At 51.3% G+C, this 14,396-nt stretch overlaps 1 protein-coding gene across 4 annotated transcripts in view; it reads right to left on the bottom strand.

The window, feature by feature from the left end:
• The window catches only part of INSR (insulin receptor), a 189,748-nt gene extending 175,934 nt beyond the window's left edge, over nt 1-13,814 (bottom strand). For 3 of the 4 annotated variants that reach the window (XM_030936305.1, XM_030936304.1, XM_030936302.1), the window contains exon 1: nt 13,229-13,813. In XM_030936305.1, the coding sequence (XP_030792165.1) occupies nt 13,229-13,328 (100 nt within the window). In that variant the 5' untranslated portion in view covers nt 13,329-13,813. Of the gene's footprint in view, nt 1-13,228 lie in introns of all 4 variants that reach the window. The other variant, XM_030936303.1, reaches the window with a different exon arrangement.
• Between the last annotated feature and the right edge of the window lie 582 nt (nt 13,815-14,396).

A 14,396-nucleotide genomic window follows, 5' to 3' on the forward strand; every position in this document is an offset into this window, starting at 1 on the left:
CAACACCTTCTATGAGCTCTGTCTGAAATGTCTGACTCCTCTAGTCTATTACATAGTTTTATAATCCTAACAATATCAAACATCAAACCACAGGATTAGAATGGGGCTTCTGGCCGGGCGCAGTGGCTCAAGCCTGTAATCCCAGCACTTTGGGAGGCCGAGACGGGCGGATCACGAGGTCAGGAGATCGAGACCATCCTGGCTAACACGGTGAAACCCCGTCTCTACTAAAAATACAAAAAATGAGCCGGGCGAGGTGGCGGGCACCTGTAGTCCCAGCTACTCGGGAGGCTGAGGCAGGAGAGTGGCGTAAACCCGGGAGGCAGAGCTTGCAGTGAGCTGAGATCCGGCCACTGCACTCCAGCCTGGGCGACAGAGCAAGACTCCGTCTCAAGAAAAAAAAAAAAAGAAGGGGGCTTCTGTGCTATTTCAGGAGTCCTGAAATTTATACAGACAGGAGCAGACAGGACACACAGAAGACAGAAGGAAAAACGAGAGAAGTCCTGCAAGACCAGAAAGGCACTTTGTAACAGGTGGTATGGAGACCCTGTAACTGGGTATAATTAGGAGGGAACATATGGGGTCCTCCCTTTTTGATCTTCTGGAAGGAAACAAAAGGATACATCCTTGAGAGTAGAATGGCAACAACACACACACACACACACACACACACACACACACACACACGCAGTCAGAAAACAGTTGTATCCCACCAGGCACAGTGGCTCACATTTGTAATCCCAGTACTTTGGGAGGCTGAGACGGGGCAATCACTTAAGGTCTTGAGTTTGAGGCCAGCCTGGGCAACACAGCCAGACCCTGTCTCTGCAAAAAATAAAAATAAAAATAAAAACTCTCCAGGCATGGTGGTGCATGCCTGTAGTCCCAGCTACCTGGGAGGATGAAGCACAAGAATTGTTTGAGCCCAGGAGTTCAAGGCTGCAATGAGCCATAATCCCACCACCGCACTCCAGCCTGGATAACATAGCAAGACCCTGTCTCTAATGATAAAAATAAATGAGATTTCAAAATCAATTTTAAAAAAGCAGTTGCATCCCTACTGTCTTGAGTCCCTTCCTGTCTGACTACTTTTGCCTGCATTGATAACAAGGGTAATTTTTAGAAAGTACCTATGGTTTCCACATTCCCACAAAGGCAAAGGAAACAAGAATCTCATGATAGCATCCTGCCCTTCCTGAACACACATCAGGGGCTTTTATATAAACCTGATGAGACACCCTACTTTTTTTTTTTTTTTTAAGACGGAGTCTCGCTCTGTCGCCCAGGCTGGAGTGCAGTGGCCGGATCTCAGCTCACTGCAAGCTCCACCTCCCGGGTTTACGCCATTCTCCTGCCTCAGCCTCCCCAGTAGCTGGGACTACAGGCGCCCGCCACCTCGCCCGGCTAGTTTTTTGTGTTTTTTAGTAGAGACGGGGTTTCATCGTGTTAGCCAGGATGGTCTCAATCTCCTGACTTCGTGATCCGCTCGTCTCGGCCTCTCAAAGTGCTGGGATTACAGGCTTGAGCCACCGCGCCCGGCCTGAGACACCCTACTTTTAAGGAACTGGAAGAAAATGCCTGATGTGAAATTAAACATTCATTCTCACAAGTCCGCTTTGAACTCCAACAGGAACTTACAGCCGGTCTGTACATGGCACCACAGAATAGCAAACCTCGTTCTACTGGAAACAAAATACGTTTCTAAAATCCCGCAAGCCGGCCGGGCGCCGTGGCTCACACCAGTAATCCCAGCACTTTGGGAGGCTGAGGTGTGTGGATCATTTGAGGTCAAGAGTTTGAGGCCAGCCTGACCAACATGGTGAAATCCCGTCTCTACTAAAAATCCAAAAAAGAGCCAGGTGTGGTGGTACACGCCTGTAATCCCAGCTACTCAGAAGGCTGAGGCAGGAGAATTGCTTGAACCCAGGAGGTAGAGGTTGCAGTGAGCCGAGATCGCGCCACTGCACTCCAGCTCTGGGCAACAGAGCAAGACTCCATCTCAAAATAATAATAATAATCCTTCAAGCCAGCCGGACAAGGTGGCTCACACCAGTAATCCCAGTCCTTTGAGAGGCCAAGGCAGGCGGATGGCTTGAGGTCAGAAGTTTGAGACCCACCTGGGCAACATGGGGAAACCGCATCTCTACTAAAATACAAAAATTAGCCAGTCGTGGTGGCACACATCTGCAGTCCCAGCTACTCAGGAGGCTGAGGCAGGAGAATCACTTGAACCCCAGAGGCGGAGGTTGCAGTGAGCCGAGATCGTGCCACTGCACTCCAGCCTGGGCAACAGAGCAAGACTCCACTCAAAATAATAATAATAATAATAATAGGCGACATGGCGAAACTCCATCCCTACTAAAATACAAAAATTAGCCAGTCGTGGTGGCACACGCCTGTAGTCCCAGCTACTCTGGAGGCTGAGGCGGGAGGACCACCTGAACCCAGGAGGTTGAGGGTGCAGTAAGCTGTGACTGTGCCACTGCACTCCAGCCTGAGCAACAGAGCAAGACCCTTTCTCAAAAAAGTATAAATGAATAAATGAAATAAATAAAATCCTGAGAGCCACTGCTGCCTCTCCCTGCCACCAGTGTTGGCAGAGGGCAGGGATTCCCCTCATTGAAACACAGGCTGGGGTTTTTAGACATCTCATGAACTTTCCAAAAGGTAACCAACCCAGCGGTTTCCATGCAGATGAAAATACAACAAAAAGAGCATTTGCATTCAAAGGATTCTAACCGGGAAATGACAAGCCTACAGTTTTGTTTTTTTTTTTTTTTTTTAAGACAGGGTCTCACTCTGTTGCCCTGGCTGGAAGGCAGTGGTGCAATCTCGGCTCACTGCAACCTCCGCCTCCCGGGTTCCAGCGATTCTCCCGCCTCAGCCTCCCAAGTAGCTGGGACTACAGGCATGAGCCACCATGCCCGGATAATTTTTGTATTTTTAGTAGAGACGGGGTTTTGCCATGTTGGCCAGGCTGGTCTCAAACTCATGACGTCGGGTGATCCACCTGCCTCAGCCTCCCAAAGTGCTGGGATTACAGGCGTGAGCCACAGATTCACCAATTTTAAACCACTTGCAGCCGATTCTTGTTATTGGTGGACTCTGTGAAATTCCCTCGAATGTTGAACTAGCAAATACGAACGCCTGCTCCCAGGAAAATGCAAGGGTAAGTACCTGCGAACTTCTGGCCACAGCACATTTATCCACGGCTCAATACCTAGCCTTGTTTTATGTGTGTTTCTGTTGAAAGACATTATTGAATCTATATTGTTGATTCATTAACCCTGAACTCACGGCCAACAGTAGTAGAACTCATGCCTGAACAAAGTTTATGTAACACATGCCTTTGTGTGTGTGTGTGTGTATGTGTATGTATGTGTGTGCTGGGTTTTTGTTGTTTGTTTGTTTGTTTGTTTTTGAGACAGGGTCTCACTCTGTTCTCTGTTGCCCAGGCTGGAGTGCAGTGGCACCACCTTGGCTCACTGCAACCCTCACTTCCTGGGCTCAAGCAATTCTTATACCTCAGCCTCCCAGGTACCTGGGATTACAGGCATGCGCCATCACATCCAGCTAATTTTTGTATTTTCAGTAGAGATGGGGTTTCATCATGTTGCCCAGGCTGCTCTCGAACTCTGGCCTCAAGTGATCCACCTGCCTTAACCTCCCACAGTGCTGGGATTGCAGGTGTGAGCCACTGCGCCTGGCCACACGGCATTTTCTCCACAACGGTGGGTGGTCACAGCCCTCCTTAGACAAGGAACAGTAGAGAGCTGAGCTTCAGCGCCCTGGGGTGCATTTGAAACAGGCCCATCACCAACTGAAAGCACAAAAATGCTAAAAATGCGGCACCAAATAACCACAAAAAGGACTCGGGTGTTTTTGCTGTTTTTTGTTTTGGGACGGAGTCTCACCCTGTAGCCCAGGCTGGAATGCAACGGCATTATCTCGGCTCACTGCAACCTCCGCCTCCCGGGTTCAAGGGATTCTCCTGCCTCAGCCTTCAGAGTAGCTGGGGCTACAGGCACCCGCCACCACACTGGCTAATTTTTTGTATTTTTAGTAGAGACGGGGTGTCACCGTGTTAGCCAGGATGGTCTCGATCATCCTGACCTCATGATTCGCCCGCCTCGGCCTCCCAAAGTGCTGGGATTACAGGCATGAGCCATTGCGCCCGGTCAAAAAGGACTAGTTTTAATCCTCAATGTACAGATTGTATGAATCTGACGCATAAGGGCTGAAGCAAAAACGTGGAGTGCCCCCTTACTTGACCTCAAATTTGAGATTCATACTTATGAGTGTCCTAAAATGACCAGAAAGGCACTGAACATGCTGGTTCGCGGGTTACAAATAAATTTTAGTGAGTAGGTGAATTGAAAAATACAGGGTCTGGGGCCAGGTGCACTGGCTCATGCCTGTTATCCTAATACTTTAGGAGATCAAGATGGGAGGATCACTTGAGGCCAGGAGTTCGAGACCAGCCTGGGCAACATAGCGAGCCCTTATCCCTACTGAAAATTTAAAAATTAGGCTGGGCATGGTGGCTCACACCTGTAATCCCAGCACTTTGGGAGGCCGAGGTGGGCGGATCACTTGAAGCCAGGAGTTTGAGACCAGCCTAACCAACATGGTGAAATCCCATCTCTACTAAAAATAAAAAAACTAGCCGGGCATGGTGGCAGGCCTGTAACCCCAGCTACTAGAAAGGCTGAGGCAGGAGAATCACTTGAACCCAGGAGGCGGAGGACGCAGTGAACCCAGATCAGACCACTGCAGTCCAGCCTGGGCAACAGAGTGAGTGAGACTCCATCTCAAAAATAAATAAATAAATAAATAATAAATAATAAAAATAAAAATTAGCCGAGCATGGTGGTGTATGCCGGTAGTCCCAGCTACTCATGAGGCTGAGGCAGGAGGATCGTTGGTGCTCAAGAGTTGGAGGCTGCAGGGAGTTAGGACCACACCACTGCACCCCAGCCTGGATATCAGAGCAAGAACCTGCCTCTCAAAATAAAAATTTAAATTTTAAATTTTAAAAAGAAAATATGGGATCTGGGAATAATGAGGATCAACTGGACTCAAATTTAAAATTTCAACTTTAAAAATTAATCCAGGCCAGGCGTGGTGGCTCATGTCTATAATCCCAGCACTTTGGGAGGCCGAGGCGAGTGGATCACGAGGTCAGGAGATCGAGACCATCCTGACTAACACGGTGAAACCCCGTCTCTACTAAAAATACAAAAAATTAGCTGGGCGTGGTGGCGGGTGCCTGTAGTCCCAGCTACTCGGGAGGCTAAGGCAGGAGAATGGCGTGAACCCAGGAGGCGGAGCTTGCAGCGAGCCAAGATCGCGCCACTGCACTCCAGCCTGGGTGACAGAACAAGACTCTGTCTCAAAAAAAAAAAAGAAAAAGGAATATTAATCTGATTATAAGATAAAACATTTTAAAGTCTAGAGAAAACTATAGGGATGGAGAACAGATCTGTGGTTAGGGGTGGAGGTGGTTTAGTGATAAAGGGGTGAATTGAGGGAGTCTGGACAACAATGAGACTATTCTCTAACCTAATTGTGGCAATAGCCATACAACTTACAGCCTTCCTTAGCCAAGGAACAGTAGAGACCTGAGCTCTAGACATGGCTTAAAATTCATTAACGGTACACCTTTAAAAAGCCTATTTTACTGTACGATAATTTTCTAAATACTTTGCTGTTGTTACAGAGTCTCACTCTGTCACCCAGGCTGGAGTGCAGTGGTGCAATCACAGCTCACTGCAGCCTCGACTTCCAGGCTCAGGTGATCCTCCCACCTTAGCCTCCCTAGTAGCTGGGACCACAGGTGCTCACCACTATATCTGGATACCTTTTTTGGAGGCTTTTGTAGAGACAGAGTCTTGCTATGTTACCCAAGCTGGTCTTGAACTCCTGGGCTCAAGAGATCCACCTGCTTTGGCCTCCCAAAGTGCTGGGATTACAGGAGTGGGCCACCACACCTGGCCTAAAAAATTATTAAACATTAAAAAGACACATAAACCAATGGCACAGTTACCTCCCTGGACGTGAATGGAATGCTTTGGGGGACAGGAGGACAAGATTTTTTTATTTCTTTTCTTTTTGAGACAGGGTCTGGCTCTATCACCCAGGCTGGAGTGCAGTGGCATGAATACGGCTCACTGTAGCCTCAACCTTCTGGGCTCAAGCGATCCTCCCACCTCAGCCTCCTGAGTAGCTGGGACTACCGGTACACACCACCATGCCCAGTTAATTCTTAAATTTTTTCTAGAGACAATGCCTCGTTATGTTGCCCGGGCTGGTCTCGAACTCCTGGCTTCAAGTGTTCCTCCCACCTCAGCCTCCTAAAAAGTCCAGGGGTTACAGGTGTGAGCCACTGCGCCCCAACACAAGATTTTGGAAAAGCACTTTTGTTTTTTGTTTTTTGTTTTTTCCTTTCTATACTTTGGTAATTTTTCTTTTTGCAATGAGAATGCATTACCTGTCACTATTTTAATTAAAAACCATAAATACACTGCAAATGGAAAACATCAACCAGGCCACTCCAAAAGTATTATTTTTGTTTGTTTGTTTGAGAGAGAGAGAGAGAGGACCTCACTGTTGCCCAGGCTGGAGTGCAGTAGTACAATCACAGCTCACTGCAGCCTTGCCCTTCCAGCCTCAAGAGATCCTCCCATCTCAGCCTCGCAAGTAGCTGGGACTACAGACGCAGGCCACCATGCCCGGCTAATTTTTGTTTTGTTAGTGGAGACAGGGTCTTGCTATGATGCCCAGGCTGATCTGAAATTCCTGGACACATGTAATCCTCCCACCTCAGCCTCCCAGAGTGCTGGGATTGCAGGCATGAACCACAGCACCTGGCCAAAAGTATTTTTTTTTCTTTTTTGAGATGGAGTTTCGCTCTGTCGCTCAAGCTGGAGTGCAGTGGCGCGATCACAGCTCACTGCAACCTCTACCTCCCGGATTCAAGCGATTCTCCTGCCTCAGGAGACAGGGATTACAGGCATGCGCCACCACGCCCGGCTAATTTTGCATTTTTTTAGTAAAGACGGCATTTCACCATGTTGGTCAGGCTGGTCTCAAACTCCTGACCTCAAGTAATCCACCCACCTCGGCCTCCCAAAGTGCATGGGATTACAGACGTGAGCCACCACGCCCGGCCTCCGGGAGTATTCTTAATAGAAATTAACACAAGAGAGGCTTGAGGAAAAAAAAAAAAAATCTCATTATATACACCAGTTATATTTTCGGTTCTAGACACAGGGCTGAGAGTGTGAAATCCTTATTCAATACCAATATAGCTGTTTAAATAAATAAATTATAAGATCATACACATAACTAAGTAGGCAACATCACGGTGATTTTTCTCATCCTTGGGATCCGTGTATTCAGTGCAGCAAAGGATACACGTTTCTTTAACGTGTCTTGCAGTGTAAAGAGAAAGACATAGCATTTCATTTCACTCGCTTCATTCACATTGTTCCAGGGACCACACAAGCCATTAGGCATGCTATCATGAATGAAACCTCAAGGCGTCTGTTCCAGATCAGAGGTTAGCAAACGTTCTCTGTAAAGGGCCAAAGTGTAAATATTTTGGCCATAGAATTCCTGTTTTCACTACTCAACCTGCCATGTCTGGGCATTTTTGTGCAGTCACAGATGATGAGTAGACAAATGAGTGTGGCTGCATGCCAATAAAACTGCATTTACAAAATCCGTGGGATTGGGCCTGAGGGCCATAGTTAGCCGACCCCTGTTCAGATGAAGAAGTCGGATCTATGTAAATTTCTTAGCTGGGTGCAATGGCTTCTCATGCCTATAATCCCAGCACTTGGGAGGCCCAGGAGGGAAGACTGCTTGAGACTAGGAGTTCAAGACCAGCCTAGGCAACATAGCAAGACCCTGTCTCTACAGAAAAAAAAAAAAAAAAGTTTTAATTAGCCAGGCGTGGTGGTGACTGCCTGTGGTCCCAGGTACCCAGGAGGCGGAGGCGAGCAGGTTGCCTGAAGCCAGGAATTCAAGACCAGTCTGGGCAACATAGCAAGACTCTGTCTCTACAAAAAATTTTAAAAATTAGCGAGTCATGGTGGTGCCTGCGCCTGTGATCCCAGTTTCTCAGGAGGCCAAGGCGGGAGGATCACTTGAGGCCAGGAATTCAAGACCAGCCTGGGCAACACAGCTAGACTGTGTCTCTACAAACAAATTTTAAAACTTAGCTAGTCATGGTGGTGCCTGCGCCTGTGATCCCAGTTTCTCAGAAGGCCAAGGTGGGAGGCTCACTCAAGGCCAGGAATTCAAGACCAGCCTGGGCAACATAGCAAGACTCTGTCTCTACAAAAAATTTTAAAAATTAGCGAGTCATGGTGGTGCCTGCGCCTGTGATCGCAGTTTCTCAGAAGGCCAAGGCGGGAGGCTCACTCAAGGCCAGGAATTCAAGACCAGCCTGGGCAACATAGCAAGACTCTGTCTCTACAAACACATTTTTAAATTAGCTGGGCACGGTGGCACCTGCCTGTGATTCCAGCTATTTGGGGAACCTAGGTGGAAGGACTGCTCCAGGCCATGACTTGGAGGCTGCAGTAAGTTAGGACCAAACCTCTGCATTCCAACCTGTGTGACAGAACAAAATCCTGTCTCTAAAAAGAAATAAACATTTAAAAAAGAAAAAAGAAAGTGGGCCGGGCACGGTGGCTCACGCCTGTAATCCCAGATCTTTCGGAGGCTGAGGTGGGTGGGTCACTTGAGGTCAGGAGCTCAGGACCAGCCTGGCCAACAGGGTGAAACTCCATCTCTACTAAAAATACAAAAACAAGCCCGGTGTGGTGGCACGTGCCTGTAACTCCAGCTATTGGGGAGGCTGAGGCAGGAGAATTGCTTGAACCTGGGAGGCGGAGGTTGCAGTGAGCCTAGATCGTGCTGTTGCACTCCAGCTGGGGCGAAGAAGTGAAAAAAAAAAAAAAGTGAGCTGAGAGAAGATTAAAGGAAACACTGACCCTCTGGGAAGAGAGAGCCAACATCTTAGCCTAGGTAGAAGGAGAAGAGAACAGTAGAAAACAAGAACCCAGGCTCAGGTGAGACTGGAAACTCAGCCTTCCAGGAGGAGGGATTGGCAGTATCAAACCCAGAGGGGTCAAGTGAGGTGAGGTTGCAGGAGACGCAACTGGGAGATGAGAGATTAACTTTGACAGCCATTGGTAAAGTGGCGGAGATGCAAGCCAGACTCTGGGGGCAGAATAGTGAGTAAAGAGTGAGATGGCAAGGGCAGGGAGGACTGGCCGGGGGAAGCTGGACAGGGTGGAGGCTGGAGGTCAGTGGTGGGTAATGGGGATCGGAGGGTACAGGGTGTTTAGAGGCTAAAAAAGCATGTGGGTAAATGAAGTTTTTTTTGTTTTGTTTTGTTTTTTTGAGACAGAGTCTCTCTCTGTCGCCCAGGCTGGAGTGCAGTGGCGTGATCTCGGCTCGCTGCAACCTCTTCCTCTCAGGTTCAAGCAATTCTCCTGCCTCAGCCCCCCTAGTAGCTGGGATTACAAGGGCCCACCACCACACCTGGCTAATTTTTGTATTTTTAGTAGAGACGGGGTTTCACCATGTTGGCCAGGCTGGTCTCAAACTCCTGACCTCAGGGGATCCGCCCACCTCGGCCTCCCAAGGTGTTGGGATTACAGGCGTGAGCCACTGCACCCAGCCAAAGATTCTTGAACAAAGAGAGGACAAAGAGCAAGAGCCCAGATGGGTAAATGTCTCAGACAGGGAAAAGGTTAACTCCTCCAGTGCAGTGCCTGGCAATGTCTGAAGATATTTGTGGCTGTCATGACTGGGTGGAAGGGGGCCCTACCAGGACCAAGTGGGTGGAGACCAGGGCTGCAGCTCAACACTCTACATGCAGGACAGACCCCAGCACCAAGAATGATCCAACCCCAAATGCCAGCAGTGTGGAGACTGAGAACTCTGCTTGAACCAAAGAGGAACGGAAGTCAAGGGTAGAGTGGGGTGAGGTGAGGACCCCCAGGGACTCAGCCCACACACTAGCCCACACACTATGGTCTCTATGCATGAATGGGGAAGGGCAAGAAGCAGGTCTCCAGGAGAGAAGCAAAGAATAAGAATAACTGCAGAGGCCAGACACCGTGGCTCATGCCTGTGATCCCAGCACTTTGGGAGGCCGAGGCGGGTAGATCGCTTGAGGCCAGGAGTTTGAGACCAGCCCAGACAAAATAGCAAGACTTCACCTCTACAAATTGAAGTAAAAATTAGCCAGGCAGGGTGGTGTGCACCTGTGGGCCCAGCTATTAGGGAGGCTGAGGTAGGAGGATGGCTTGCGTCCAGGTCGAGGCTGCAATGAGCCGTCACTGCCCAACTGCACTCCAGTCTAAGCAACAGAGCAAGACCTCATCTCAAAAATAAATACAGTAAAATGAATAGATAGGTAGATAGATACAAAAATCACACTGATTTTCCTCCACCCTTCATCCCAATCAAAATGTCATATTGGGCCAGGAGTGGTGGCTCACGCCTGTAATCCCAGCACTTTGGGAGGCTGAGGCGGGTGGATCACGAGGTCAGGAGATAGAGACCGTCCTGGCTAACACGGTGAAACCCTGTCTCTACTAAAAATACAAAAAATTAGCCAGTATCGTGGAACACGCCTGTAATCCCAGCTACTGGGGAGGCTGAGGCAGGAGAATCCCTTGAACCTGGGAGGTGGAGGTTGCAGTGAGCCGAGATCGTGCCACTGCACTCCAGCCTGGGTGACAGAGCAAGACTCCGTCTCAAAAAAAAAAAAAAAAAAAAAAAAAAAAAAGCCATATTGGTTGACATTAGAGATTAATGATCTAATGATCTGAAAAGTTCTTTGCCCCTCCCCAAGCCTTCAAGAGGCATCACGGCCCATTTATTTGATAGGATTTTGTTCACCATTACCCCAAACATGGGGGGTATGGAGGGTCAGACTCAAAAGAACAAAGATTTGTTAAGAACCCATTGCTCTGCAGCCACACTAGCTAGATTCCAATCCCAGCCCTGCTGCCTGCTGGCCTCAAATGAAGTTTTCTCACTTGTGAAAAGGGATGATTAAACCACACCTCGTGGGGTTTTGCCTGAGGATTAACTGAGATTATATATGCAAAGCGAATAGAACAGCACCTGCTGAGAGCTTGCTCTTATAATTCTTAGGAAGGTATTATGCAGAGAATAAAGAACTTCTTAAGATGATAAAGGAGCCCAGTACACCCAGGGTTTCCGTGCCCCACTGCAGAACAAATATTTACTGAACACCTACTATGTGCCAGGCACCGTTCCCGGGTCTAAAAATACAGTGGTGAACAACATCAACAACAAACCATAAACCCCTGCCCACATGGAAGCCATAAATGGGAAAAGAAATGGTAAATCCATTTACTGACCCTGAAAGTCCAGGCACAGATCCACGATTAATTACCAAAGCTACAATGAACAGAAGAGCGGGGAACCACACACGCACACACAGAATCTGGCATAGTTCTAAACCACTCGTCTTGGATTTTTTTTTTTAAGACAAAGTCTCGCCCTGTCGCCAGGCTGGAGTGCAGTGGCGCCATCTCAGCTCACTGCAACCTCCTCCTCCCCGGTTTAAGCAATTATCCTGCCTCAGCCTCCCAAGTAGCTGGGATTACAGGCGCACTCCACCACACCCCGCTAATTTTTGTATTTTGAGCAGAGAAGGGAGTTTCACTATGTTGGCCAGTATGGTCTCCATCTCCTGACCTCCTGATCCGCCCGCCTCAGCCTCCCAAAGTGCTGGGATTACAGGCGTGAGTCACAACAGCCAGCCGGATTTTCTTAACAAAAACCCAAATTAACCACCACCCTTCATTGAGCACCTACCGTCTACCAGGCACCTGGGGGCGGGGTGGCCGCAGGGCTTTTAGACATTATGTAATTGACAGAGTCCACTCAGCAAACCCGGTTGGTCCACTCTAGCACCTCTGATTTTACATGCACCCGGTTCCCCATCAATAAATTTAGGAGCTTCAATTCCTTCCCTCCCTGACCCCTTCCTCATTACGACTGATTTCCTTTTATGGAGAAATGTGAAACAGTAACCCAACAGATATTTTTAAAGCAGGGCCTCAGACCCCACAGTGGGACACTCAGGCTATATTCTCTTAAAAGATTGCGCCATCTTTATCTGACAACCCCAAAGGTGCCTGCTGTCAAGCGCAAGGAAGATGCTACCCACACGTGGGAGAGGGGCCCATGGGGTCAGGGGGAAGGAAAGGCTCATTCAAGATCAAAGGCTCCTTCATAAAGGGCAGGGCTGAGGGGAGAGAAGGGGTCAAGGAGACAGCAGACAAGGGACAGTAGTCCAGATTCTTGTGCAGAATGGGACACAGAGAGGTTCAAGTCCTGGCTCTGGCACTGACTTTAGGGCAAGGGAGTTATGCGTCCTACCTGAGCCTTAGTTTACTCCTCTGTGAAATGGGTACAGAACTGTATCCGCCTCCCGGGGCCACTGCGACAGTCCAGAGAGATAAGATAGACCAGCCTGTGGCTTGCGGTGATACTAATTACAATAAATAGGGTAAAAAACCGCCACTACTTCTGCTACAATTGGTGCTGTTGCTAAGGCTTTAGAATTTGCCTCCAGACATCTGGAAACAGAACCCAAAAGGGTAAACATGGACGTAGAGTCCGGGGTGGCCACCAGCCTAAATCCAAGGTAGCTGGGTAGAGGGGGGTTCTGCAGTCCCCGACCCCAGGCAGCGTCACCCACCGGCGAGGCACTCGGGGCGCTTGGCTCTACCTACGCCATATGCGCTCGGGGGACTTGGCTGTCCGGGGCTGTACGGGGCTCTCCAGACCCAGTGACCCTACTTCCCGGCCGCGACCCAAAGAGGACGCGTGTCGTGTCTCCGGAGCGACTTGGGCTCGGAGGGGCTGGGGCACGGGTCGGAGGCGCGCTCCAGAGAGGCCACCGCGGCGGGGCGGGCACTGGGGCAAGGTTCCTCGGGCTCAGGTCGGGCACGCGGGGCGCGGAGGCGCGAGCCCGGGCGGGCAAAGGCCAAGGTCAGCGGCTTCCCGCCCACCCCCCCACCACGCGAGGCAGGAGCTACAGTCCCGGCCACCGCCCCCCGCCCCCGGGGAGGGTTCTCAGTCCACAAGCCGGGGCTCGATTTTGGCTCGGGTGGGGTCCTCTCCCCATCGCGGCGCTCCCCGTCCACGCCCGCGCCCCTAGACTCACCCTCTCCGGGGTACAGGTGGCCCGCGGCGCCCAATAGCAGCGCGGCCACCGCCACCAGCAGCGGCGCGGCAGCTGTCCCCCGCCGGCCCCCGGTGCCCATGGCTGCGGGAGCGCGGGGTCTCCTCGGATCAGAGCGCGCGGCGCTGGCCCGCGGGGTTCATGCTCCGAGGCGGCCGTCCGAGAGGCGCTGGGGGCCGCGCGTCCTTCTCTTCCACGCCGGCGACCCGCGGGCCGCAGCCTCGCTGCCCGGGAGGGCCCTAGAGGCAGCCCCGGGAAGGAGGCGCGCGGCTTCGCCCGCTACAAATAGGGAACGGAGGCCCTCGCAGTGGCGGCCCCGACCCCCGGCCGCTGCGGCCCGGGCCCCGTCCCACGATGTCGGGGCCGGGAGCTCGGCGCTGCGCCCCAGACTGTCTCTCGGCTCTCGGCCCCGCGCGCTCTGGGTCGCGATCTGCGGGCTCCGGGACAGAGGGACGCGCGGACCAACGGACAAGCTGACGGGCGGGAGGGCACCTGGGCTGGCGGGTGGCGGGCGGGCGGCGGGAGCGAGGGCTGCTCGGGCCCGTAAACAACGCGGCCCGTCAGCTGGGCCCGGTGCGGGCCGCGGGAAAAGGCGGCGCGGATCTGGCCTAGGAAGGGACTCTGCGCCCGGGAGAGGCTCAGGAGAGGGAGGGAAAGCGAGCAGGAGAGGGAGGTGCCGCACGGCCCCGCCCCGCCTGCCTCCCCGCCTCCTGTGCCGGGCCCCGCGCTGGAGGCCCTGGGCGCGCCGGGACCGAGGGGGCGCCCCAGATCCGCTGGCCCTACAGCCCCGAGTCTCCTCCAGTTTCAGACCCCCGGAGGCGCCCCACAGGCCCTACCCAGCAGCACAGGTCCTTTCTCTACCATTTTGCTATTTTGTTCATAGTGGACTTTGGAGGATTCCTGTTGATTTTTTTTTTAAATACTGCATTAAAATGTTTATTTTGGTGACTCGAGGTGGTTTTCGTTTCTTTCTTTCTTTCTTTTTTTCACTCCCTTACATTTTGCACCCCAAGCAAGTAGTGTCTCACTTGCCTTTCCCCAGTCCCGGCCTGGCCGGCGACACTCGTCCCAGAGCGCGTGGGCGCCCCCAGATGTCCCGCCCGCGCGTGCGCCCCCGCCCAGGGGCGAGACCCAAGCCAGGCCCCTGGGG

This window comes from Rhinopithecus roxellana, chromosome 8 (assembly GCF_007565055.1).
Source record: "Rhinopithecus roxellana isolate Shanxi Qingling chromosome 8, ASM756505v1, whole genome shotgun sequence".
NCBI classification, from domain to species: domain Eukaryota; kingdom Metazoa; phylum Chordata; class Mammalia; order Primates; family Cercopithecidae; genus Rhinopithecus; species Rhinopithecus roxellana.